This window comes from Ornithorhynchus anatinus, chromosome 5, assembly GCF_004115215.2.
Source record: "Ornithorhynchus anatinus isolate Pmale09 chromosome 5, mOrnAna1.pri.v4, whole genome shotgun sequence".
NCBI lineage: Eukaryota > Metazoa > Chordata > Mammalia > Monotremata > Ornithorhynchidae > Ornithorhynchus > Ornithorhynchus anatinus.
In genome coordinates, this window is record NC_041732.1 from 17,630,896 (window position 1) to 17,653,915 (window position 23,020).

A 23,020-nucleotide genomic window follows, 5' to 3' on the forward strand; every position below is an offset into this window, starting at 1 on the left:
TGGCCAGGGAAGGTCTGGTAACCGAGAACAATAAAACCACCTTGGTCTGAGAAGCGGCGTGGCCTCTAGTGGCTAACGCTCAGGGCCTGGGAGTCAGAAGGACCTGGGTTCTCATCCCAACTCCACTACGTGTCTGCTGTGTGACCTGGGGCATGGCACTTCCCTTCCCTGCCCCTCAGTTCCCGCATCTGAAGAAAGGGGATGAAGACTGTGAGCCCCATGTGGGACAGGGCAAGACTGTTCCCTTCTCTGGGCCTCAGTTCTCTCACCTGTAAAATGGGGATAAGACCTGCAAATCCCATGTGGGACAGGGATTGTGATCAACCTGATCAGCTTGTATCTACCCCAGTGCTTAGAACAGTGCCCTGCACATAGTAAGCGCTTAACAAATACCATTTAAAAAAAGAGAGGCTCCTCCTTCCATCCATATGATTGTAGCTTTGGCCCCAGGATACATTCTGATTGACTGCTCAGCCTTGCGGTGGCTCATTCCTGGATTTTTAAACAGTCCCAGGTCCCCACCACATATTCTGCAGGACACAAAAACCATTCTCTGGCTGCTTCCATGGAAAAATGACCACACTGCACCTGTCACCCATGCATCCTGGTTGTTATAATTAGAAAAATAATCTGTTTTACAATTTTACAAAATTAGTTATAAGCATTTCAGTTAGCACGGTTTCGTTTCTCAGCGGCGGCAGCGAAGAACCGAGCTCACAGATGTGGATGTCAGCCGTTCGATTCCATTCATCCGGGATCCCGTCTGTCATCCAATCCTGATCACAGCAGCCCGATGAGGCACCGAAGAAGCGGGGAGGGAGGCTTTCATTGCCCGGGGTCCCCCGATCGAGGTGGGACTCCCTCAGGCCAGCAATCTAACCCTCCCATCTTCCTCTAGACTGTGAGCTCACTGTGGGCAGGGAATGTGTCTATTATTCTACTGTCCCCTCCCAAACGCTTAGTACAGTGGTCTCCACACAGCAAGTGCTCAATAAATACAATTGAATGCAATGACTTTCGCCTCTTCCCACCTCCAAGAATTGCAAGGACTTGGGGCCGGGGGAGCGAAGGGCCACCCGATTTATCTGGGATGATAATTTGCCTTTCCCATTTCCGGATGTACTGAGGCAAAAGGACTCAGAAGCAAAGCCAGTTCCGGCTCTTACTTAGGGGGCTGTTTCTAAAAATGGCCTTTCTGGGACCAGATCTTTGGTTCACCTCTGAAAATAGAGAAGCAGCGGGGCCTAATGGAGAGCGCGTAAGCCTGCGAGTCGGAAGGACCTGGGTTCTAATGTTGGTATTTGTTTGTTGGTATTTGTTAAGTGCTTACTATGTGCAGAGCACTGTTCTAAGCGCTGGGGTAAACACAGGGGAATCAGGTTGTCCCACGCGGGGCTCACAGTCTTAATCCCCATTTTACAGATGAGGGAACTGAGGCACAGAGAAGTTAAGTGACTTGCCCACAGTCACACAGCTGACAAGTGGCAGAGCCGGGATTCGAACTCATGAGCCCTGACTCCAAAGCCCGTGCTCTTTCCACTGCGCCACGCTGCTTCTAATCTCAGCTCTGCCACTTGCTCAAGGTCCCATATCAGACAAGTCACTTCCCTTCCCTGCGCCTCAGTTCCCTCATCTGTAAAATGGGGATTAAGACTGTGGGACAGAGTCTGGGTCCAACCAGACTAGCTTGTATCTATTCCAGTGCCTAGTATGGTGCCTAGCACAAAGTGCCTAACAAATATCATTAAAACCACCCCCAAAACTGCCCTTCTAGAACCAGATCTTTGGTTTCCCTATGACGAGAGTGCGAGGAACACACACACACATACACACTCTATTTTGACCACGACCAAAGCAACTTCCACTCCATTCTCCCACCAGAGCCCCGCTCTCCTCTCTGAACAGGTACACAGAAGTCGCTAGGAAAGTCAATCCTCCGGCCCAACCTCCCGGGCTAGCCGTCCCACTCTCCCCCGCTGTTCTGCTCCCCGTCGTCCTCCTCTTCGGAGTCTGCGGACACCTTCTTGATCCTCCTCATGGCCGCCTTGATGCTCCTCTCGAGCTCGCTGTTGGATGCCTTGGCCTCCCGGGCGGGGCCTGGGGTGACTCTCCTCAATTTAACTCCTCTCCTGATGGCGGCAAGGAGGTCATCCTGGCCCGAGGTGCCCGGACCTGGAGGGTGGGGCGGCTCCACGTGGCGGAGGCCGGAGTTGCCCTGCTTCAAGGAGGCCAGAACCTCATCCATCAATCCTGAAACAGATACGGGAGGGGGATTTCTGCCTATCAGTCAGTCCATCCACTGCACTCACTGAAGCGGCGGAGCCTAGTGAGAGACGGCAGGGCCCAGTGAGAAGCAGCTAGGGCTAAGGAGAAGCGGCGGGGCCTAGAGAGACGTGTCGGGGCTTAGTAAGAAGGAGCTAGGCCTAGGAAAAAGCATCAGGGCCTAATGTGAAGCGTTGGGGCCTAGAGAGAAGCAGCGGAGCCTAATTGGAAGCGTCAGGGCCTAGTGAGAGGTGGGGGGGCCTAGGGAAAAGCAGTAGGGACCAGTGAAAAGTAGCAGGGCCTAGAGAAAAGGCAGAACATTGTGAGAAGCAGCGGGGCATTCTTCTTCAAGACTGTAAGCTTCTAAGGGGCAAGGATCGTGTCTATCAACTTTATTGTATTGTACCTTCTTAAGTGTTTACTATGGTGCTCTGTTCCCAGTAAGTGCTCAAATACCACCGATTAATTCTACCTAGGCAATGACCGGTGACGGAAATAGAAAGCCGCTCCAGAGCCTCACATTTCCAAATGCTGGCACGAGGAGGGGTGACTTCTAGCTTAAAATGCTCGGTCCCCCCTACTGTACCCCAAACTTGAAAAGTGATCGAAGCCAATGGTCGGTTTTCAAGCTGGAACGCTCTTCATTTTTCTTAATAAAAGTGAAAATAATTTAAGGAAACAGCGTGGCTTAGTGGATAGGGCACAGGCCTGGGAGTCAGAAGGACTTGGGTTCTAAATCCGGCCTCGCCACTTGTCTGCTGTGGGATCTTGGGCCAATCACTTCACTTAATGGACTTCAGTTCCCTCACCTGTAAAATGGGGGTGAAGACTGTTAGCCCCACGTGGGACAGAGATTGCATCCAACCCGATTATCTTGTATATACCTCAGCGCTTAGAACAGAGCCTGGTACATAGGGTTTAACATATACTATAATTATTATTATTACTGTACCCCCAACTTTTCTCACTGGGGAGAACATGTGTGACTTGTTTTATTATTAAGGAAAAAGTTACCGAAGCCACAGTTGTTTGCCAAGCTGGAACGCTGTTCGTTTTTCTTAACAGAAGGGGACAATAAATTAATTTAAGGTGTCTGACATTAAAACAACTAAGGTCTGGGTGACGGGTTCACAGAAGAACATGAATCTGTCCAGGCTTGGGGCCGTGGAACGGTGCCTCGAGAAGCATCACGGCATACGGATACAGGCCGGGCCTGGAAGTCTGAAGGACCTGGGTTCTAAGCCCGGCTCTCCCACTTGCCTGCTCTGTGACTTGGGGCAAGTCATTTCACTTCTCTGGGCCTCAATTTCCTCGCTTGTAAAATAGGGATGAAGATCCTGAGTCCCATGAGGGACAGGGACTGTGTCCAACCTGATTACCTTGTACCTACCCTAGTGCTAAAACAGTGCCTGGCACATAACAAGAGCTTAACATATACCATAACCCACTCCCCGCCTCCCCACCCAAGAAAAAGTCCCTCCCTTTTACCTGAACAGCGGCTTCTGGGGGGATCCCGGAATTTGTCCGCAGAGAAGGGCTTCTCCCCAACTTTGGTTGGCTCCCAGAAGGGAGGGGGTGGATGAACTGGGAGAGGAGGCGGTGGAGGTGGTGGGGGGGCGGAAGGAGATGGAGAAGCCGGAGGGGTTAAAAGCGGGGATGCCTGGGGGGTCTTCACTTCCTCCCCTGGCTCCCCCGTCGGAGCCAACGTCTGTTCAGGGAGGCCCTCGGAGCCTCCTTGACCTCTCCCGCTTTGGCCCTTGTCTGAGGGAGGGCTCTTCTCTAGCCCAGGAGACAGGAAGATTAGGGACAGAGGCTGAGCGTCCGCCGAGACGGTCGGTGGGGAGTCGTCGAGGTGAGGAGAGGGCCCCACTGGATCGGAACCGGAGGCTTTCTGCCCCGAGCGTGCCGAGCGTTTCTGAAAAGGGATAATCAGGGTCAAGAGCTGGGTGCTCACACAGCTTCCCTTCCTATGCTTCATTATTCTTATCAATAATACGAATAATAATGACTGTGGTATTTGTTAAGCGTTATGTGCTAGGCACTGTATTAAGCGCTGGGGTAGATACAAGCTATGAGGGTTGGACAAGTCTCTGTCCCACACACGGCTCACAATCTTAATCCCATTATACAGGAGAGGGAACCGAGAACCAGAGAAGTGAAGTGACTTGTCCAAGGTCCCACAGCAGGCAAGAGGTGGAGCTGGAGGCGTCCTTCTGACTCCCAGGCTCGGGCTCCAGCCACTAAGCCACGCTGCTTCTCCTTGTAATATTCCTGCAGTGTCACCAATGAAACTACAACAGTCTCCCTCCACATAGGATAGTCGTGCTTGTAGGATGATGATGATCGACATCTAGACCGTAAGCTCGTGGTGGGCAGAGAACGTGTCCGTTTATTATTATTCTGTTCTGTCCCAAGCACTTAGTACAGTGCTCTGCCCACAGGAAGCGTTCACTAAATATGACTGACTGATGATGATGATGATGACAATAATGAGAGAATTTATTAAGTGCTAACAGTGTACTAAGGGTTTGAGCAGATTACTGGCACACTCTTCCTGATCCATTCAGTCCTATTTATTGAGCACTTACTGTGTGCAGAGCACTGTACTAAGCGTTTGAGAGACGACAACAGAACAATGAACGGACACATTCCCTGCCCACAACGAGTTCCCTGCTGGGAAGCGAGAGAGAGAGAGCAGGCGTCTGATGCTCATTTTACAAATGATTAGACTGTAAGCCCGTCAAACGGCAGGGACTGTCTCTATCTGTTGCCGACTTGTTCATCCCAAGCGCTTAGTACAGTGCTCTGCACATAGTAAGCGCTCAATAAATACTATTGAATGAATGAATGAAATGAAGAACCAGAAGCACAGAGAGGTTAGGTGACTTTGCCAAGGACACTCGGCGGGTCCGTGGCAGCTCAGGAACTAGAACTCGGATCCTGGGGCTCTTATGGGCCTTCCTCTGGGCCACACTGCTTCCTGGTGGTCATTTTGAAGAATTCCTAAATCATCAAAGTGACTGACTAGTGGGACATGAACAGGATTCTCAATGACGGTATTTCTTACGCGCTTACTACGTGTCAAGTGCTGTTCTAAGCTAATCAGGACGTACCCGGTCCCCGTCCCACATGGGGCTCACGGTCTTAATCCCCATTTTCCATATGAGTTCACTGAGGCCCAGAAAAATGTAGCGACTCGTCCAAGGTCACACAGCAGGCAAGTGGCGGAGCTGGGACTAGAACCCAGGTCTTTCTGACTACAGGCCCTAGCTCTATCCATTAGGCCACGCTGCTTCCCTTTTGTAAAGATTACTCAGCTATCAGGGATCAACTCCCCCTTAGTTTTCATTCTCTTCAAACCAGGAACCTAGAGAAATCTTAATAAACGTGACCCCCACCCCCATCTTATACTTCCGGGATTAGAACCCAGGTCCTTCTGACTCTCAGGCCCCCGGTCTATCCACTAGACCACACTGCTTCTCCTTACGTGTCAAGGGTTGTTCTAAGATACAAACTGAGTACTCTGTGCTTGGCACAGAGTAGGTATTTAACAAATAACACAATGCTGGCCCCAAGGAGGAGGACATCTTTTTGACCTCAGAACTTCTTAACTTTTGTAAATCCAGGCCATCTCCGACTGTTCTTTAGAAAGCATAAAAGTGCTCTGACCTCTCTGAAGGTTTTCAGTCGCTGCAGCGTTTTCTGGTATTCCTGGTTAATCCACTCTCTTTTCTCTCTCTCCTCCTCTTTCTTCTTGTCACGCTTCTGTATTCAAACAGATGTAAGCTGTCTATCTTCCGAGTCATAGTTCCCTCACCTCATCCCTCCCTTACGGAAGACCCAGTGGGAAGGAAGCAGGATTGCTACTGGAACTGGCCAGGGATTTTTTAAAAATTGTATTTGTTAAGTGCTTACAATAATAATAATAATGATTATAATAATAATAATAATGGTATTTATTAAGCACTTAACTATGTGTCAGGAACTATTCTAAATGCTAGGTTGGACACAGTCCCCATTTTACATTTGAGGTAACGGAAGCCCAAAGAATAATGATAATAATTATGAGACTTGTTAAGCGCTTACTCTGTGCCAGGCACTGTCATTTTGGTATTTAAGCGCTTACTATGCACTAGGCATTATACTAAGCGCTGGGGTGGATCCAAGGAAATCGGTAGGACATAGTCTATTTACAGATGAGATAACTGAGGCACAGAGAAATGAACTGACTTGCCCAAGGCCACAGAGCAGACAAGTGGCAGAGCCAGGATTAGAACCCAGGTCCTTCTGACTGCTGGGGCCCGGGGCTCTATCCACTAGGCCACGCTGCTTCTCCAGTTTTAAGGTTTTGGTAGGTGCTCACTTACCAGTTGAATGCCATGATGCCGAAGGAAGTGTTTGTGACTCTCTTGGGCCTGCCTCACTTTGAGCTGATGGCTTTCTTCACATTGATCCTGGGGGGCGGAAAAATCAAATCACAGCAATCTTTATTTCCCCTCGAAATGACCGAGGGCCAGGTACTATAACTATTAATCAGCACTTTTTGAGCCCCTAATGTGGGCCAACCACTGTACTAAACCATTGGGATGGGGGTGCAGTGGATAAAGCATGAGCCTGGGAGTCAGAAGGTCATGGGTTCTTATCCCGGCTCCACCCACCACTCGTCTGTGTGACCTTGGGCAAGTCGCTTCACTTGTCTGTACCTGAGTTACCTCACCTGCAAAAAAATGGGCATTAAGAGTCTGAGCCCAATATGGGCAGGGACGAGTCCAACCTGATTAACTTGTATCTGCCTCAGTGCTTAGAACAGTGCTTGGCACAGAGAAAGAGCTCAACAAGTATCATTATTATTATTATGGTATAACAGACTTAGTAGACCTGATCCTCCCTGCAAGGAGATGACAATCTAGTGAGGGTCACAGGTACTAAAAAATAAAAAAAACCCAAAAAACCAGCCACCAAAAACTACAGCTATGAGGAAACAGACCTTATAGCTAAAGGGGAAGACTAATATAAATTAAAATGAATTAATATAAATTACAGATATGGACATAATTACAGAAGCACCATGGCACAATCATGGTGCGCAGTGGAAAGAGCACGGGCTTTGGAGTCAGGGCTCATGAGTTCGAATCCCAGCTCTGCCACTTGTCAGCTGTGTGACTGTGGGCAAGTCACTTCACTTCTCTGTGCCTCAGTTCTCTCATCTGTAAAATGGGGATTAAGACTGTGAGCCCCATGTGGGACAACCTGATTCCCCTGTGTTTACCCCAGCGCTTAGAACAGTGCTCTGCACATAGTAAGCGCTTAACAAATACCAACATTATTACAGTCGATAGAGCAAAGGCCTGTGAGTCAGCAGGTCATGGGCTATAATCCCAGCTCTACCACTTGTCTGTGTCACCTTGGGCAAGTCACTTCATTTTTCACCTGTAAAAATGGGCATTAAGAGTATGAGCCCAAAGTGGGACAGAGACTGTGTCCAACCTGATTAACTTCTATCTATCTCAGAACAACGCTTGGCACATAGTAAGAGCTTAACAAGTACCATAATTATCATAGTATCATTATTATTCTTATTCTTATGGTATAACAGGGTTGGTAGACCTGATCGTCCCCATCAAGGCGATAATCTAGTAAGGGAGACAGGTACTAAAAGAAGGAAAGAAAAAAACAACTGAGCTATGAAGAAACAGAGCTTAGAGTCTAGAGAGGGAGACGGTCGTTAATCAAAATACCGATGTGGAAATAATTACAGATATGGGTGGCCAGAACCCATCCAAGGAGTCTGACAGAAATGGGAGGATGGAGAGAGAACTGGAGGGTGTAAGCAGGGCCAAAGGGGATTTTCTTGGGACAGGAAAAAATCTGTGGGGGGGTTTGACAGTGGAGGGGAAGTAGCGATTAGAGTGAGCAGCTGAGGACGACAGTCAGGGTGGGAAGGGAAATAGGGGCAAAAGTTTGTACACGGTGGAGAGGGTGGAGTTAAAGCCGGTGAGGATGACGTTCTGTCCATGTTTCTCCACTCCTCAAGAACCTCCAGTGGTTGCCCATTCACCTCCACAACAAATAGAAACTCCTCACTGTTGGTTTTAAACCCTCAGTCACCTTGCTCCTGCCTCACCTGGCTACTCTCCAACTACAACTCAGGCCGCACACTTCCCTCCTCTAATGGCAACCTTCTCACTGTACCTCCATCTCTCCTATCTCGGCTCTGACCTCTCGCCCACGTCCTGCCTATGGCCCGCAATGCCCTCCTTCTTCATATCCTACATACAGTGACTCTCCCGGGATTCAAAGCCTTATCGACGGCCCATCTCCTCCACGAAGCCTTCCCTGCCTAGGCCCCTCTTTCCTCATCTCCCGCTCCCTTCTGTGTCACCCTGATTTGCTCCCTTTATTCATCCCCCTTCCCAGCCTATCAGTGCTTATGTCCAAATCTGTGATTTTTAAATTTCTTTTAATGTCTGTCTCCCCCTCTAGACTGTAAGGTCACTGTGGGAAGGGACTGTGTCTGTTTACTGTTGTATTGCCCTCTCTCGAGTGCTCAGTACAGTGATCTGCACACAGTAAATGCTCAAAAAATATGATTGACTAAGTCGGAGGGGAGCCAGGAAATTCACCCCCATCGTTCTTTCAGGGCTCAGGGCCCAGGTTTGGGGGAATGAGATCGACAGAGGGATGGGGGCGGTGGTCCATGAGGGAGTTTTGGGTTTGGCAGATTTGGCTGGGTGGATTTAGGCCTCGAGATGGGCAGGTTGGGCAGGGTGTCTGAGTGGGACCCGATGAACTGGGCTAAGTGGAGGTGGTCAGCCATCACAGACGTCTACGCAGGGAAAGGTCTGTTTTCAGGGGGAGCACAGAGAAAGGACTATTTCGGGGGCAGTGGGGTGTGGGGGAGGAGTTGGGCTAGGAGGGTTAGGGTCAGAAAATGGGATTTCAGAGGTATCCAGCTCAAAGGCTGTGGGGTCAGTGGATCGGAACGGCCCTGTTTTGAAAAATGCGGAGAATCACCTCAGCCTTTCAGGGGTGGACTGAGGATGAAGCGACGTATTAGTTGCCAAAAGTACTTAGGAAAATAAATCTGATGCTTTAAAAAAAAACAAAACAGTATTTGTTCAGTATTTACTATGTGCCAGGCACTGTACTCAGTGCTGGGGTAGATACAAGCTAATCAGGTCGGCCACAGTCTGTGTCCCCCTTAGGGTTGACAGTTTTCATCCCCATTTTACAGATAAGGGAACTGAGGCCCAGAGAAGTGAAGTGACTCACCCAGTTCACTCAGCAGACAAGAGGCGGAGCTAGGATTAGAACCCAAGTCCTTAACAATAATAATAATAATAATGGTACTTGTTAAGCGCTTATTATGGACCAAGCACTGTTCTAAGCACTAGGGTAGATACAAGGTAGTCCGGTTGGACCCAGTCCCTATCCCACATAGGCTCACACTCTTAATCCTCATTTTCCAGATGCGGGAACTTGGATCCAGAGAAGTGAAGTGACTTGTCCAAGGTCACAGAGCAAACATGTGGCAAAGCTGGGGTTAGAACCCAGGACCTTCTGACTCCCAGGCCCGTGCTCTACCCACTAAAGCCACACTGCTTCTCCTGCCAGGCCTGTGCTCTACCCATTAGGCCAGGATGCTTCTCCTAATGATGGATGATGGATTCAAACCCACAGAATTACTGCTAGTGTCATTAATGATGAAAATCAGAATAATCCTGTTTGCTCTGCTTTATAGCCCCTACACACTTATGTACATTATGTGTGCATGTCCTTGGAACTTGTGTAACTATACACGATCAACTGAACATTCATTCATTCATTCAATCATATTTATTAAGAGCTTACTATGTGCAGAGCACCGTACTAAGCGACTGGGAAAGTACAATACAACAATAAACAGTGATATTCCCTGCCCACAACGGGTTCATAGTGAGGAAGCAGGGAATTCCACTTATTGATTCGTATTCCACTGATGGTAAATCTTTACGCCTGTCTTCTCCATTAAAGTAAAAGCTCCCTGAGGGGAGGGAATGGGTCTTGCGTCATTTTTGACCCCCAAACCTGGGCCCTGAGCCCTGAAGGAGCGATGGTCATTTTTTTAATGGTATTTGTTAAGCGCTTACTATGTTGCCAGGCACCGTACTAAGCACTGGGATGGATACAAGCTAATCAGGTTGGACACAGTCCCTGTCCCCCATGGAGCCTGCGGCCTTCATCCCCATTTTCCAGATGAGGTCACTGAGGCTCAGAGAAGTGAAGCGGCTTGCCCAAGGTCACCCAGTAGACCAGTGACAGAGCCAGAATTAGAACCCGAGTCCTTCTGACTCCCAGGCTTTCCCAAGTGTTCAGTACAGTGCCATGGATTCAGCAGGCTTCCAGTCAACATCATTACTATTAACGTTGTAAGTAGAGAAACACGGGATAAAGGTAGGCCATCAAATCCAATGGAAGAGCAAAGGGTTGTACTGCCAGACTGTACTCTCTCACGTATTTAGTACAGTGCTTTGCACACAGTTAGGTGTTCAAAAAATACGACTGAATGAACCACCGAACGAATGTTCCCGCCGTCCTGCGGGTTGGGAGAAGGGGAGATTCTGGTATGCTTCCAGGCCATTAATTTCTAAGATCCTGTGAGAACATGGGACGTCAGAAAGAATTTCTCTGAAGTCCAAGACACGGGACTCGAGGACTACCTAAGAAAGTCGGGGTTTTATTTTCCCTTAGCTTTCTGTTCTCCGATCCTCTGAAATCACAGAAGAGACCTTTACCTGGTTCTTCATAGGGAATAAGATGATAAAAATGTTTTCCCCGGCTCCAACCCAAAAGACCAATTCTCAGCTCTCCTTTAGAACTGAACTTGTAAGTAAATGATTAGGGAGCCTGAATATCTTATGCCCCCTCACCCCAGCCCCCTGAGGAGGAAAGTCAAAATTCTATTTAACTAAACTTCCAGCGTGCCATCCTGCCAAAAACGCTCTTTTCAAACCCACCGTCCCCGGATCGAGGGAACATCCCAAGGGAGGAGGAGGAGGAAGAGGAGGAGGAGAGGATGACAGAGCTCAGAGTCACATTTACTTTTTTGTTCCTGAGATAGGCTCTTCTTGAACAGATAATTCCCCGTTTGGATTCCAGCTGCCGCAACTGCAGATTAAGTTTCTTCCATTCCGGATTCTGGGAGTTCTGCTGGTCCACTGTCTGATCAAGCCCTTTAAGCTCCTCGGGGTTCTCACATGTATCATAATATACAACTTCGTCCTGTTTCTCTAGAAACGTAGTCGGGATTTTAGAAAACTAGAAAGTTTCCTACAAGTTAAAACGCTTAAAGACCGTAGAACTTACTGCGGGGCAGGCGTTTAGGAGTGGGGCAGGTGATTTTAGGACTCGCACGGTTTTTTGGCTCTCTGGCTGGAGGCGTTTTTTTAAACGCTGAAAATAAATGCATTCTCTTACCCTTTAGTAGTCTCCTTACAGTCTCCAACTGTAGAACGAGCAGCCGCTCTTCGTATTTCAGTATCTCAAACTGTACTTTGTATGACTCCAGCTGAGCTTCATAATACTGGATTTCCAGTTCATCTACTGCGTCCACGGATCTCTCTTGCTCGGAGAGGCTTTTCATCTTACCGGTGGGGAAGAGGAACAACGGAACGCGAGTCAGGGGAAACAATTACTGAATTGCAGGGCTGTTCAAGAAGATGGACCCGCTATTTCATCACACCCCTAGCCCCAGCAGAGGGAAAAGCAGAAAAAAACCCACAGTTCTTGGCCTCAGGGGGTCACGTTTATGAAGATTTCCCTTGAGGCTCCTGGCCCAGATAGTTTGAGGAGAATGAAAACTAACGGGGAGTTGACGCCTAATATCTTGGTACTCTTTACCAAAGGGAAGCAGCGAGGCCTGGTGGATAGAGCCCGGGCGTCAGAAGGACCCGGGGCCTCATCCCGGCTCTGCCGTTGGTCTGCTGTGCGACCTTGGGCAGGTCATTTCACTTCTCCGTGCCTCAGTTCCCTCACCTGTAAAATGGGAATTAAGACTGGGAGCCCTATGGGGGACAGGGACCCTATTCGCTTGTATCTACCCCGGCGCTCAGTACAGTGCCTGGCACAGAGTAAGCATTTTTCAAATATCATTAAAGAAAGAAAAAAACCCCAAACATGGAAAAAGGAAGCTTTGCTGGATGAACTCAATGAGGCCGGTGGATACAGACAGTTGGCAGTGATCCGTCAAATCCAACTGACGAGCAAAGGTTGGCAGAGGTGAGGCAAGACTGTTTCCGGCTGTCCCGTGCTTCGGGGGAAGGGGAGATTCGTAACTACCCGGGAGTTTCTCGTGCTTCCGGGGCATGTATTTCTAGGATGTCTTGAGGACACGGGACACTGGGAAGCCGTTTTTGCCCAAGGTCCGAGACATGTGGTTAAAGCCAGGTCCAATCTGATGGCTCACAGCCCCACAGGGGGCTCACAAACCTAACCCCCATTGTGGTATCCGAGATACCGAGAATAACAACAATAATAAGGATCGCATTTGTTTAGTGCTCAACTCTGTGCCAGACACTCTACAAATCACTGGGGTAGATACAAGCTAATCAGGTAGAACACAGTCCCTGCCCCACGTGGGCTCCCAGACCTCATCCCCATTTTATAGATAGGGGAACCGAAGCCCAGAGAAGTGAAGTGACTTGGCCAGGGTCACACAGCCAACCAGTGGTGGAGCCAGGATGAGAACCCAGGTCCTTCCGACTCCCAGCCCCGGGTTCTAGCCACTAAGCCACGGTGCCGCGTCTCTGTGTTTGCCTCTTTTGGAGTTCCTTGTGCTCCCTCTCTCTGTAGGAGGATATGAGTCTCCCCTTCCCTCCGCCTCCCGCTCCCCAACTCTGTCTCTTGTTGGATACAGCTGCGCTTCTCTTCCTAAGCGCTGTCCTAAGTGCTGGGGTAGATATAAGCTAGTCAGGCTGGACACAGTCCCTGTCCCACATGGGGCTCAAATCTCAATCCCCCGACATAAAGGGCTTATGATGACACGGAGGACACGCAGAAAATCATGGTGCTTAACACGCTTCCTGCCTCACGCAACAGACCCCTTGTTGCAACTCTTTAGGAAATTCAAAATTGAAAAAAGAGCAACAACTCTTCAACGCAATCCATCGTTGCCTACAGAGGCTGCAGAAGCTGGGAGTCGAGCCGGAGTCAGACGTTGTCTCCGAGGGGTGTTTTAAATGAAAACATCCGTTCATTAAAAGGGAAAAAGGGCCAGGAACAAACCACGGCTGTTCTGGCACCCATGACCAAGAAACACCTCGTGGCACAAATAGTGGCTAGACGTTTTGAGAGGTCGCATGATCAGACTGCTCTAAATGTTCTCCACACTTGAGCTTACTCTCTCTGGCATTATTATTATGATCACCAATAATAATACTATATTAAAATATAACACATTACCATATATTACATAATAATTGTTATTACAGTATATTATGCCATTATAGAGTATATTATATTATGTCATTGTTATTATTATGGTAGCTGTATTACATTATTATATTATGCCATGATATAGCATATTATATTTTATCATACTCTACATTATTATATCATTGTTATGGTTATGGTAGCTATTACATTATTATATTATGCCATTATATGGTATACTATATTACAACATAATATAATATATAATCATACATTATTATAAATAATAATTATAATTAAATAATTATTATTATTACGGAACTTATTAAGCACTTACTATATGCCAAGAACTGTTTTAATCAGGTCGAACACAGTCCATGTCCCATATGGGGCTCAAAGTCTTAATCCCCGTTTTACAGATGAGGGAACCGAGCCACAGAGAAATCATAATTGAGAAGCAGCGTGGTTCATTGGAAAGAGCTCGGGCTTGGGAGTCAGAGGCCATGGGTTCTAATCCCGCCTCTGCCACTTGTCAGCTGGATGACCTTGGGCAAGTCACTTCACTTCTCTGTGCTTCAGTTCCCTCATCTGTAAAATGGGGATGAAGCCCGTGAGCCCCACGTGGGACACCCCGATTACCTTGTATCTACCTGGTACTTAGAACAGTGCTTGGCACATAGTATGAGCTTAACAAATGCCATCATTATTATTATTATTACTATAATTATAGTACTTAAGCACTCACTCTGTGCCAGGCACCGTACTAAGCGCTGGGGTGGATACCAGCAAATGAGGATGGACACAGTCCCTGTTCCCATGGGGCTCACAGTCTTGATCCCCATTTTACAGATGAGATACCTGAGGTCCAGAGAAGTGAAGTGATTTGCCCAAGACCACAAAACAAACACGTAGTGGAGCTGTTTCAGAACCCAGGTCCTTTTGACTCCCAGGTCCGTGCTCTATCCACTAAGCACACTGCTTTGAACGTACACCTTGCTTCTGAGCTTCTCAATCAATCAATTAAGCACTTAGTTTAGTGCTCTGCACACTGTAAGTGCTCAATAAATACATTTGAATGAATCAATCAATCTCCCCATTACACTCCAGTCCAAAGCGAAAGCCCTCTTCATCCTGTACCTCATTAAAAATTACAAATGTTGTCAGCTCTGAAGATGCCTAAGGCCAAGGAACAATGCAAAACCCAATCCTTTCTAATAAAGCAAGAGAAGCAGCGTGGCCCAGTGGCTAAAGCCCGGGCCTGGGAGTGAGGAGCACCTGGGTTCTAATTCGGCTCCGCCCCGCGTCTGCTGGATGACCTGGATCAAGTCACTTCGCTTCTCCGGGCCTCGTGTGTAAAATGGGGCTGAGGACTGTGAGCCCTAGGTGGGATAGGGACTGTGTCCAACCTGGTTAGCTTGTATTAAGTGCTTAGTATAGTGCCTGGTACATAGTAAGCACAACTAATACGATGATAAAAACAAAAAAAAACGGTAAATAAGAGGGTGCAAGGTTCAACAAGGCCAACGGTGAGGTTCATTCTTTTTTTCTTCCCTCAGAGGAGTAATCCCTTACTCCCACCCCACAGAACCCAGGATTGACCAGAATGTGACTAGAGTGAGATACAACGATATCGGGCAGACACTAAAAAAGAGAGGCAGCCCCTTTCCCTGGGGTCAACCTCTAGTAGCCGAGAACAGTGGATAGAGCACGGGTCCAGGAGTCAGAAAGACCTAGGTTCTAATCCCGGCTCCGCCTCGTATCTGCTGGGTGATTTTGGTCAAGTCGTTTCATTTCTACGGGCCTAGGTTACCTCCCATGATGAAAACTGTGAGCCCGATGTGGGACAGGGACTGCGTCCAAACAGATTAGCTTCTATCTACTCCAGTGCTTAGTACAGTGCCTGGGGCAAAGTAAGCACTTAACACATACCACAATTATTATTGGGTAAAAAACGAAAATGGGCTTAGCTCTAAAGATGCCCGAGGCCAAGGAATGATGCAAAACCCAATCCTTTTCAATAAAGCAAGAGAAGCAGCACGGTCTAGTGGATAGAACACAGGTCTGGAAGTCAAAAGGACCTGAGTTCTAATCCTGGCTCTACCACGTGTCTGCCGGGTGACTTGGGGCAAGTCACTTCGCTTCTCTGGGCCTCAGTTACCTCATGTGCAAAATGATGATTAAGACTGTAAGCCCTATGGCGGATAGGGACCGTATCCAACCTGAATCGCTCATATCTCCCCCAGCCCTTAGTACAGTGCCTGTCCTCTCCCCGACTTTCCCGTCACTGTGGACGGCACCACCATCCTTCCCGTCTCACGAGCCCGCAACCTCGGTGTCATCCTTGACTCTGTTCTCTCACTCACCCCACCCATCCGATCCGCCACCAAAACCTACCGGTCCCACCTTCACAATATCGCCAAGATCCGCCCTTTCCTCTCCATCCAAACCGCTACCTTGTAAGTACTGTCACTCATCCCATCCCGACGGGATGACTGCATCAGCCTCCTTTCTGATCTCCCATCCTCCTGTCTCTTCCCACTTCAGTCTAAACTTCACTCTGCTGCCCGCATTATCTTTCTACAGAAATGCTCTGGGCATGTCACCCCATTCCTCCAAAGTCTCCCATCAACCCATCAACCTCCGTATCAAGCAAAAACTCACTATTGGCTTCAAAGTTCTCCAACCCCTTGCCCCCTGCTACCTCACCCCCCTCCTCTCCTTCTACATCCCAGCCCGCACACTCCGCTCCTCTGCCGCCGCTAACCTCCTCACTGGGGCTCGCTCTCACCTGTCCCGCCATCGACCCCTGGCCCACGTCCTCCCGCTGGCCTGGAATGTCCTCCCTCCTCACATCCGCCAAACTAATTAACCCTCTTCCCCCCTTCAAAGCCCTACTGAGAGCTCACCTCCTCCAGAAAGCCTTCCCAGACTGAGCCCCCCCCCCTTTCCCTCTCCTCCCCCTCCCCTCCCCATCACCCCTACTCCCTCCCTCTGCTCTATCCCCCTCCCAGCCCCGCAGCACTTGGGTATATAGGCACATATCTTTCTATTTATTCTATTAATGATGTATATACATCTATAATTCTATTTATTTATATTGATGCTATTGATGCCTCTTCACTTGTTTTGTTGTCTGTCTCCCCGCTTCTAGACTATGAGCCCGTTGGGTAGGGATTGTCTCTATTTGTTGCCGAATTGGACTTTCCAAGCTCTTAGTACAGTGCTCTGCACACGTTAAGCTTTCAATAAAGTTAACTGAATGAATTGAATGAATGAATGGAACATAGCAAGTGCTTAACAAATACTATATTTTAAAAAAATTCAGTTACCTCAGGTGTAAAATGGGGATTAAGGCTGTTGAGCCCCACGTGGGTCAGGGATTGTGCCCAACCTTATTAGCTTGCCTCTACCCCAGGGCTTAGTACAGTGCCTGGCACATAGTAAGTGTTAAACAAATACCATAAAAAAGTCACTTCACTTCTCCGGGAGTCAGTTACCTCATATGTGAAAACGGGATAAAGACTGTTGATCCCCATGTGGGATAGGGACTGTGTCCAACGTGATTAGTTTAGGACACATGGTAAGTAATAATAATTTAAAAAATGGCATTTGTTAAGTGCTTACTTCGTGCCAAGCACTGTTCTAAGCACTGAGGCAGATACAAGCGTGGCTCAGCGGAAAGAGCATGGGTTTAGGAGTCAGAGGGCATGGTTTCTAATCCCGGCTTTGCCACCTGTCAGCTGTGTGACTTTGGGCAAGTCACTTCACTGTGCCTCAGTGACCTCATCTGTAAAATGGGGATGAAGACTGCATGTGGGACAACCTGATTACCCTGTATCTACCCCAGTGCTTAGAACAGTGCTCGGCACAGAGTAAGCGCTTAACAAATACCAACATTATTATATTATTATTATTACTAGTTCATCATGTTGTCCCATGTGGGGCTCACAGTCTTCATCTCCATTTTACAGATGAGGTCACTGAGGCACAGAGAAGTTCAGTGACTTGCCCCAAGGCACACAGCTGACAAGTGGCAGAGGCGGGATCAGCATTTTTTTTTTTTTAAAAAAAAAAGAAGTATGTGAGCGCCGGGGAGAAATGTGCTAATCCAGTCATGATCCGCACGCTCCTTTTGGGCCAAGTCTTACTTTTTTCCGAATGTCGGCCCTCTTCTGATTGGCACACAGTTCCTTGGCTCTCATCAGCTGGAGGGTCTCTTGAGCAGACATAAGCTTCACTTTTTCCAGACGAGGGGTAGCTGAGGCCCAAGAGGCCGACCCAAATCTCTTTCCATCTTCTTCCATCTGTTTCTGCATTGCTGCCCAGGGTAGGGGGAGGCAAAATGACAGCAAGGTCAACAGCCATGTCTCCAAGAGAGCCTGGAGTCAAGAAGGGTCCCACGACCTGTCAGTTGACTGTATTTAGTGAGCGCTTACTGCGTGCAGAGCACCCGACTGAGCACTTGGGAGAATACCGTACCACGATAAACAGACACATTCCCTGCCCATATCGAACTTCCAGTCTACGTGCTTACCTGCCAGAGCCTTGACGGTTTCTTTGAAGTAATCCACGGTGATCTCTTGAATGGAGGTCACGGCCTCCTCGGCCCGCAGTCTCCAGTTTTCGGCCTCCTTCTTCAACTCCGCTCTTCTCCTCGGGCCCAACTCCTCCGTCTTCAAAGACTTCTGCGGGACGAAGCCAGATTCAGGATCACGCACAGCAGGCAAGCGGCGGAGCAGGCAAGCGGCGGAGCCGGCAGCAGGAGCCAGGTTCTCCTGACTCCCGGGACCGGGCTCTAGCCACTGGGCCATGCTGCATTCTTTTGAAGAGGGTGGTAAAGAGAAAGCTATTTAAATAGAGATCCTCGATTTCCTTTTCAGAGCTTTCCCAGCCTGCTAAATTCCCTTCCTCCAGTCAGGTTCAGAGTTTGACTTTGCAGGTGCCCAGCCAGACGGGATGAATCCAACTGGACTGGGAGCTTGTGGTGGGCAAGGAATGTGTCTGTTTACGGTCCTACTGTACTCCCTCAAGCACTCAGTGCCGCGACCTGCACACAGACAGCGCTCGCTAAATCCGACTGAACGAACGCAAGGATTCAACAGGTGGATTTGTGACCTGTGATATTTGCCCCACCCCTCCCCCACCGCCCTTATGGACAGATCTTTAGATTGTACGTCCTAAATGATTTATTTACATTAATATCCGTCTGCCCCTCTAGACTCATTACGGGCAGGTCATGTGTCTGCTAATTCGGTAGGACTGTCCTCTTCCAAGCGGTGAGTACAGTGCTCTGTATACGGTAAGCGCTCAGTAAATACCATCGCTTGATTGGGAAGGACAATAGAAAAACAAAACCCAGGGAAACGTCAGGAGAATGTCAGTCCCATCCGGAGAGCGGTTATTCTTAAAAAGGCTTCAGACCCGAGGGCTAAATTAAAATCCACGCAGGAGACCGAAACCTCTAACACGGGAGAGCTAAGCGCCCGGGCCCCATTCTGAAGTCTCACCTTTGTCTTCTGTGTTTACCCCCAAGACGGAGTTGCCTTTTGGAAACCAAAACCGAAAGCGAGCTCAAGGAGGAAATGAAAAGAACATGTGAGGAAAGGCACTTGAGGTCAGCAGCAGCAGCGACAATCACACTACATCCACTCTCAAACACAAAGGGGCAGGAAATGGCCGACATGAATTAGGTCACCCCCAGTGGGAAAGTCTGGTTGGTTTTCCCTGATTTTCCACAGTAATTTTAACGGCACTGGTCAACGTTCACTGGCAGCAGACCAGGGCGCCGAGGGCTTTGAACGTGGTCGCCGGACGACTCTGTCACGGGCAGGGACCGGGTCGGTCTATTGTCGTACTGTCCTCTCCCCAGCGCTCAGTCCAGTGCTCCGCGCACAGTAAGCGCTCGAAAAATACGACTGACTAGACCGCTTCGAAGCTAACACCCCGGAGCGGGTAGCCGCCTGGCCTAGTGGAAAGAGCCCGAGCCTGGGAGTTAGAAGGACCCGGGTTCTAATCCCGGCTCCGCTGCTTGTCTGTTGTGTGACCCTGGGCAAGTCGCTTCACTTCTCTGGGCCTCATTGCCCTCACCGGGAAAAGGCGAATGAAGACTGTGAGCCCTGTGTGGAACAGGGACTGAGTCCAACCTGATTTTCTCGATTCTACCCCGGTGCTCAGTACAGTGCTCGGCACACGGTGAGCACTTAACACATTCCGTCAGCAGTTGTTACGATTAACACGGCACCTCGGCCACCTCAGCTGTGAAATGGGGATTACGACTGTGAGCCCTCTGTGTCCAACCTTGATTCGCTCCTGTCCACCCCGGCCCTTAGTACGGGGCCTGGCCCTCAATAAGCACCACGATTAACATATGCCACAATTACTAATTATCTTCGGTACCAAAATCTCCAGCTTGTAGAAGGTCGCGAGCTCCCTCATGTCCCTGAAGGGTCGTAGTAGATAGTGGTAGAGGTCCGCTGCCTGGGAAACCAGCTCCCGGTAAGCTTCATCTTCTTCCTCGTAGACCTTCAGGAGAGTCACCAACGTTTCCGCAGCGCCGTGGATCTGCAGGACCTGGGAGACGGGAGGTCACCGAAGAGATGACGGGACACCCCGAGGGGAGCGGAGGCGGAGCCCGAGGCACGTCGGGGGCGGGGCGTAGCCTCCGACGCGGCGCCGTAACGCGCGACGGTGGCTAAAGCTAGGGGCAGCGTTCGGCGCGGCCCGGTTACTAGAGACGGGGCCCGGCATGGGGAAGGACCTGGGTTCTAATTCCGACCGCCACTCGTCTCCTGTGGGACCTGGGGCAAGTCACGTCTCTTCTCTGGCCCTCGGTTACCTCATCTGGAAAAGGGGGATGAAGGCCGGGAGCCTCTTGTGGGACAAACTGATTACCCCATATCTCCCCCAGCGCTTAGAATAGTGCTCGGCACATAGTAAGCGCTTAACCAATACCAACACTATTATCATTATTATTATGTGGGACTGGGACTGTGTCCAACCTGATTACCTTGCGTCTACCCCAGCGTTCAGAACAGAGCTCGGTGCATTGTAAGCGCTTAACAAGTAACCACGATTACTATTCCTAAGGCGCTGATCAAAGAGCAGGGGCCAGAGACATTAATTACTGCAAGTTACATCTGACGGGCCGGGCCTTTCGGCGTCCACAGTAAGCCAACAACTAGTCATTAATCCGTCTGGGAACGTGTCCGTTTTTTTTCAAACAGAAAAGAAATTCGGGGTTTTGGAAGCCGCACCCTTCTTTACAAACCCCCCCCCCCAAAAAACCAACCAACCCACCCAAAACCCCAAGCACCTGCTGCGGCTCTGAAGGGCTGAACTTTGAAACCGATGTGGGGGGGGGGGGGGAGCGAGAGAGAAGAGGGTGGAAGTGGAAAGGAAACGGGATCACGGGGAGAGGGATCAGTCTTCAAGGTAAAATTCCTAACGGCTCGCCCTCGGCCACATAATTCCCCGGTGGAACGGGCCCACGTAGCGGAGCTGTTTAAAATTGCTCAAGATGAAGGAGAAGCTCTCAGCTCTTCGATTCCATTTCCAGGAAAGTCCCCTGCCACAGCCTCGCGGGGTCAAGGGTACTTACTGAGTGCTTAATGTGGGGAGAGCACTGTCCTAAGCACTTGGGAGACTACCAGCGAATGACAGACAGGGTTCCTGCCCCTGACGATGGTCAATCCCAGTAAGGCTCAGAGTGCGAGTCTGCGGAGGTGAATGAGCAAGCTCTCAACACGTATCTAAGCGGCACGGTCTAGCGGATGGAGCACGGGCCTCCGGATGGTCACGGGTTGTCCTCCCGGCTCGCGACGACGGCATCCGTTAAGCGCTTACTTTGGGCCGAGCGCCGCTCTGAGCGCCGGGAGAGAGGCCGGGCCCTCAGGCGGTGCCACGAGGGGCTCGCGGCCCCATTTTACCGACGAGGTCGCCGAGGCCCAGAGAAGCCGGGCGACCCGCCCCAAAGTCACCCGGCCGACCGGCGGCGGGGCGGGGGTGAGAACCCACGACCGAGCCCACGCCGCGTCTGCCGGGCGACCTCGGGCGAGTCGCTCGCCTTCCCCGGGCCTCAGTCACCTCACCTTTAGAAAGGGGGGGGGGCTCAGAGGAGCCGAGCCCCAAGTGGGACAGGGGCCGCGTCCAAGCCAACGTGCCCGTCCGCCGACGCCTGGCACGTAGCAAGGGGGAGCCGCGTGGCCCGGCGGAAAGAGCCGGGGCTCGGGAGTCGGAGGTCGTGGGTTCGAATCCCGGCTCCGCCGCCTGTCAGCCGTGTGACCGTGAGCAAGTCACTTCTCCGGGCCTCGGTCCCACCTGTCAAACGGGGGTGAAGACCGTGAGCCCCCCGTGGGCCGGCCTGAGGACCCTGGACCTCCCCCGGCGCCGGGCACAGCGCTGGGCACAGAGTAAGCGCTTGACCGGTACCCAGGTGATGATGATCACGGGAGGCCATCAGGCGAGTTAGGACGAAGGCCCAGAGGGGCCGAGGCGAGAGCTGGGCCGGACGCCCCCCCGGCGGCCGGGAGGAAGAGCGGGGGGTCGGGGGCGGCGGGAGAGGGGGGCGGCCCACCCACCGCTCGCAGGCGTCCCCGGGCGGCGTCCAGCCGGCCCCGCAGGGTCCTCCTCCGGAGCTCGTCGGGCGGCTCGAAGTAGGCCGGCTCCCGGTCGGCGGGGTCCTCGGCGGGGAAGAGCGCGTCGAGCAGCAGGTCCGGGCCGCAGGCGGCGGCGGCGGCGGCGAGGTAGCCCTCCAGCTCCCGGCACAGCGGCCGCAGCTCCTCCGGCCCGGCCGGGCCCGTCCCCAGCCCCGCGGGCAGCGCGGGGAGGCGCGGCTCCGGCCGCGGCCACAGGCCCAGCAGCAGGCCGTGCAGGCCCCGCAGCGCCGCCACCGACAGCAGCCCCGCCCGGCCGGGAGGCGGGAGGCGGGAGGCGGGCGGCGGGCCCCGGGCGGCGGGCGGCGGGCCCCGGGCGGCGGGCGGCGGGCCCCGGGAGGGGCAGGTGACGGCGAAGCGGCCGGCCTGCGGGCTCCACCACACCAGGAAGCGCAGGCGGGGCGGCCGGGGGTCGGCGTCGAAGGGCCGCTCCCGCACCGACACCCAGCCCTCCAGGCTGTCCGCACGCTCCTCCGCCTCCATAGCGGCGGGGGCCCGGCGCGCACCCCCCCCTCCCGCCCCCCACGGAGGAGGCGCGGCGGCCGCCGGGGGCGGGGGGCCGGGGCCGGAGGGGCGGGACCGCGGTTGGAAGGGGCGGGGCCAGGAGGTGAGCTCTCGGGAGGGCTGTGAAGAGGGCAAGAGAGCTAGTTTGGCGGAGGTGAGGAGGGAGGGCGTTCCAGGACGGAGGTAGGACGGGG

The 23,020-nt window shown here is 51.2% G+C and overlaps 1 protein-coding gene across 1 annotated transcript; it reads right to left on the bottom strand.

Moving 5' to 3' along the window:
• Positions 1 to 1,818: 1,818 nt before the first annotated feature.
• WHAMM (WASP homolog associated with actin, golgi membranes and microtubules) lies at positions 1,819 to 22,829 on the bottom strand. The gene is made up of 11 exons (XM_039912194.1): positions 22,641 to 22,829; positions 22,248 to 22,571; positions 20,068 to 20,241; positions 18,206 to 18,356; positions 17,820 to 17,989; positions 11,719 to 11,884; positions 11,344 to 11,531; positions 6,630 to 6,716; positions 5,932 to 6,027; positions 3,751 to 4,177; positions 1,819 to 2,250 (listed from the first exon to the last, which is right to left on the bottom strand). The coding sequence occupies exons 1-11, from the start codon at positions 22,803 to 22,805 to the stop codon at positions 1,955 to 1,957; spliced, it is 2,244 nt and encodes a 747-aa protein (XP_039768128.1). The 5' UTR covers positions 22,806 to 22,829; the 3' UTR covers positions 1,819 to 1,954.
• Positions 22,830 to 23,020: the final 191 nt, after the last annotated feature.

Coding starts and splice junctions, on each gene's coding strand:
- WHAMM (XM_039912194.1), bottom strand. CDS start 22,805: ATGGAGGCGGAGGAGCGTGCGGACAGCCTGGAGGGCTGGGTGTCGGTG. Junction 11,885..17,819: donor GGGCCGACATTCGGAAAAAA/GTAAGACTTGGC, acceptor CCCACCGGTAAG/ATGAAAAGCCTCTCCGAGCA. Junction 6,028..6,629: donor GGCATCATGGCATTCAACTG/GTAAGTGAGCAC, acceptor GTTTGAATACAG/AAGCGTGACAAGAAGAAAGA.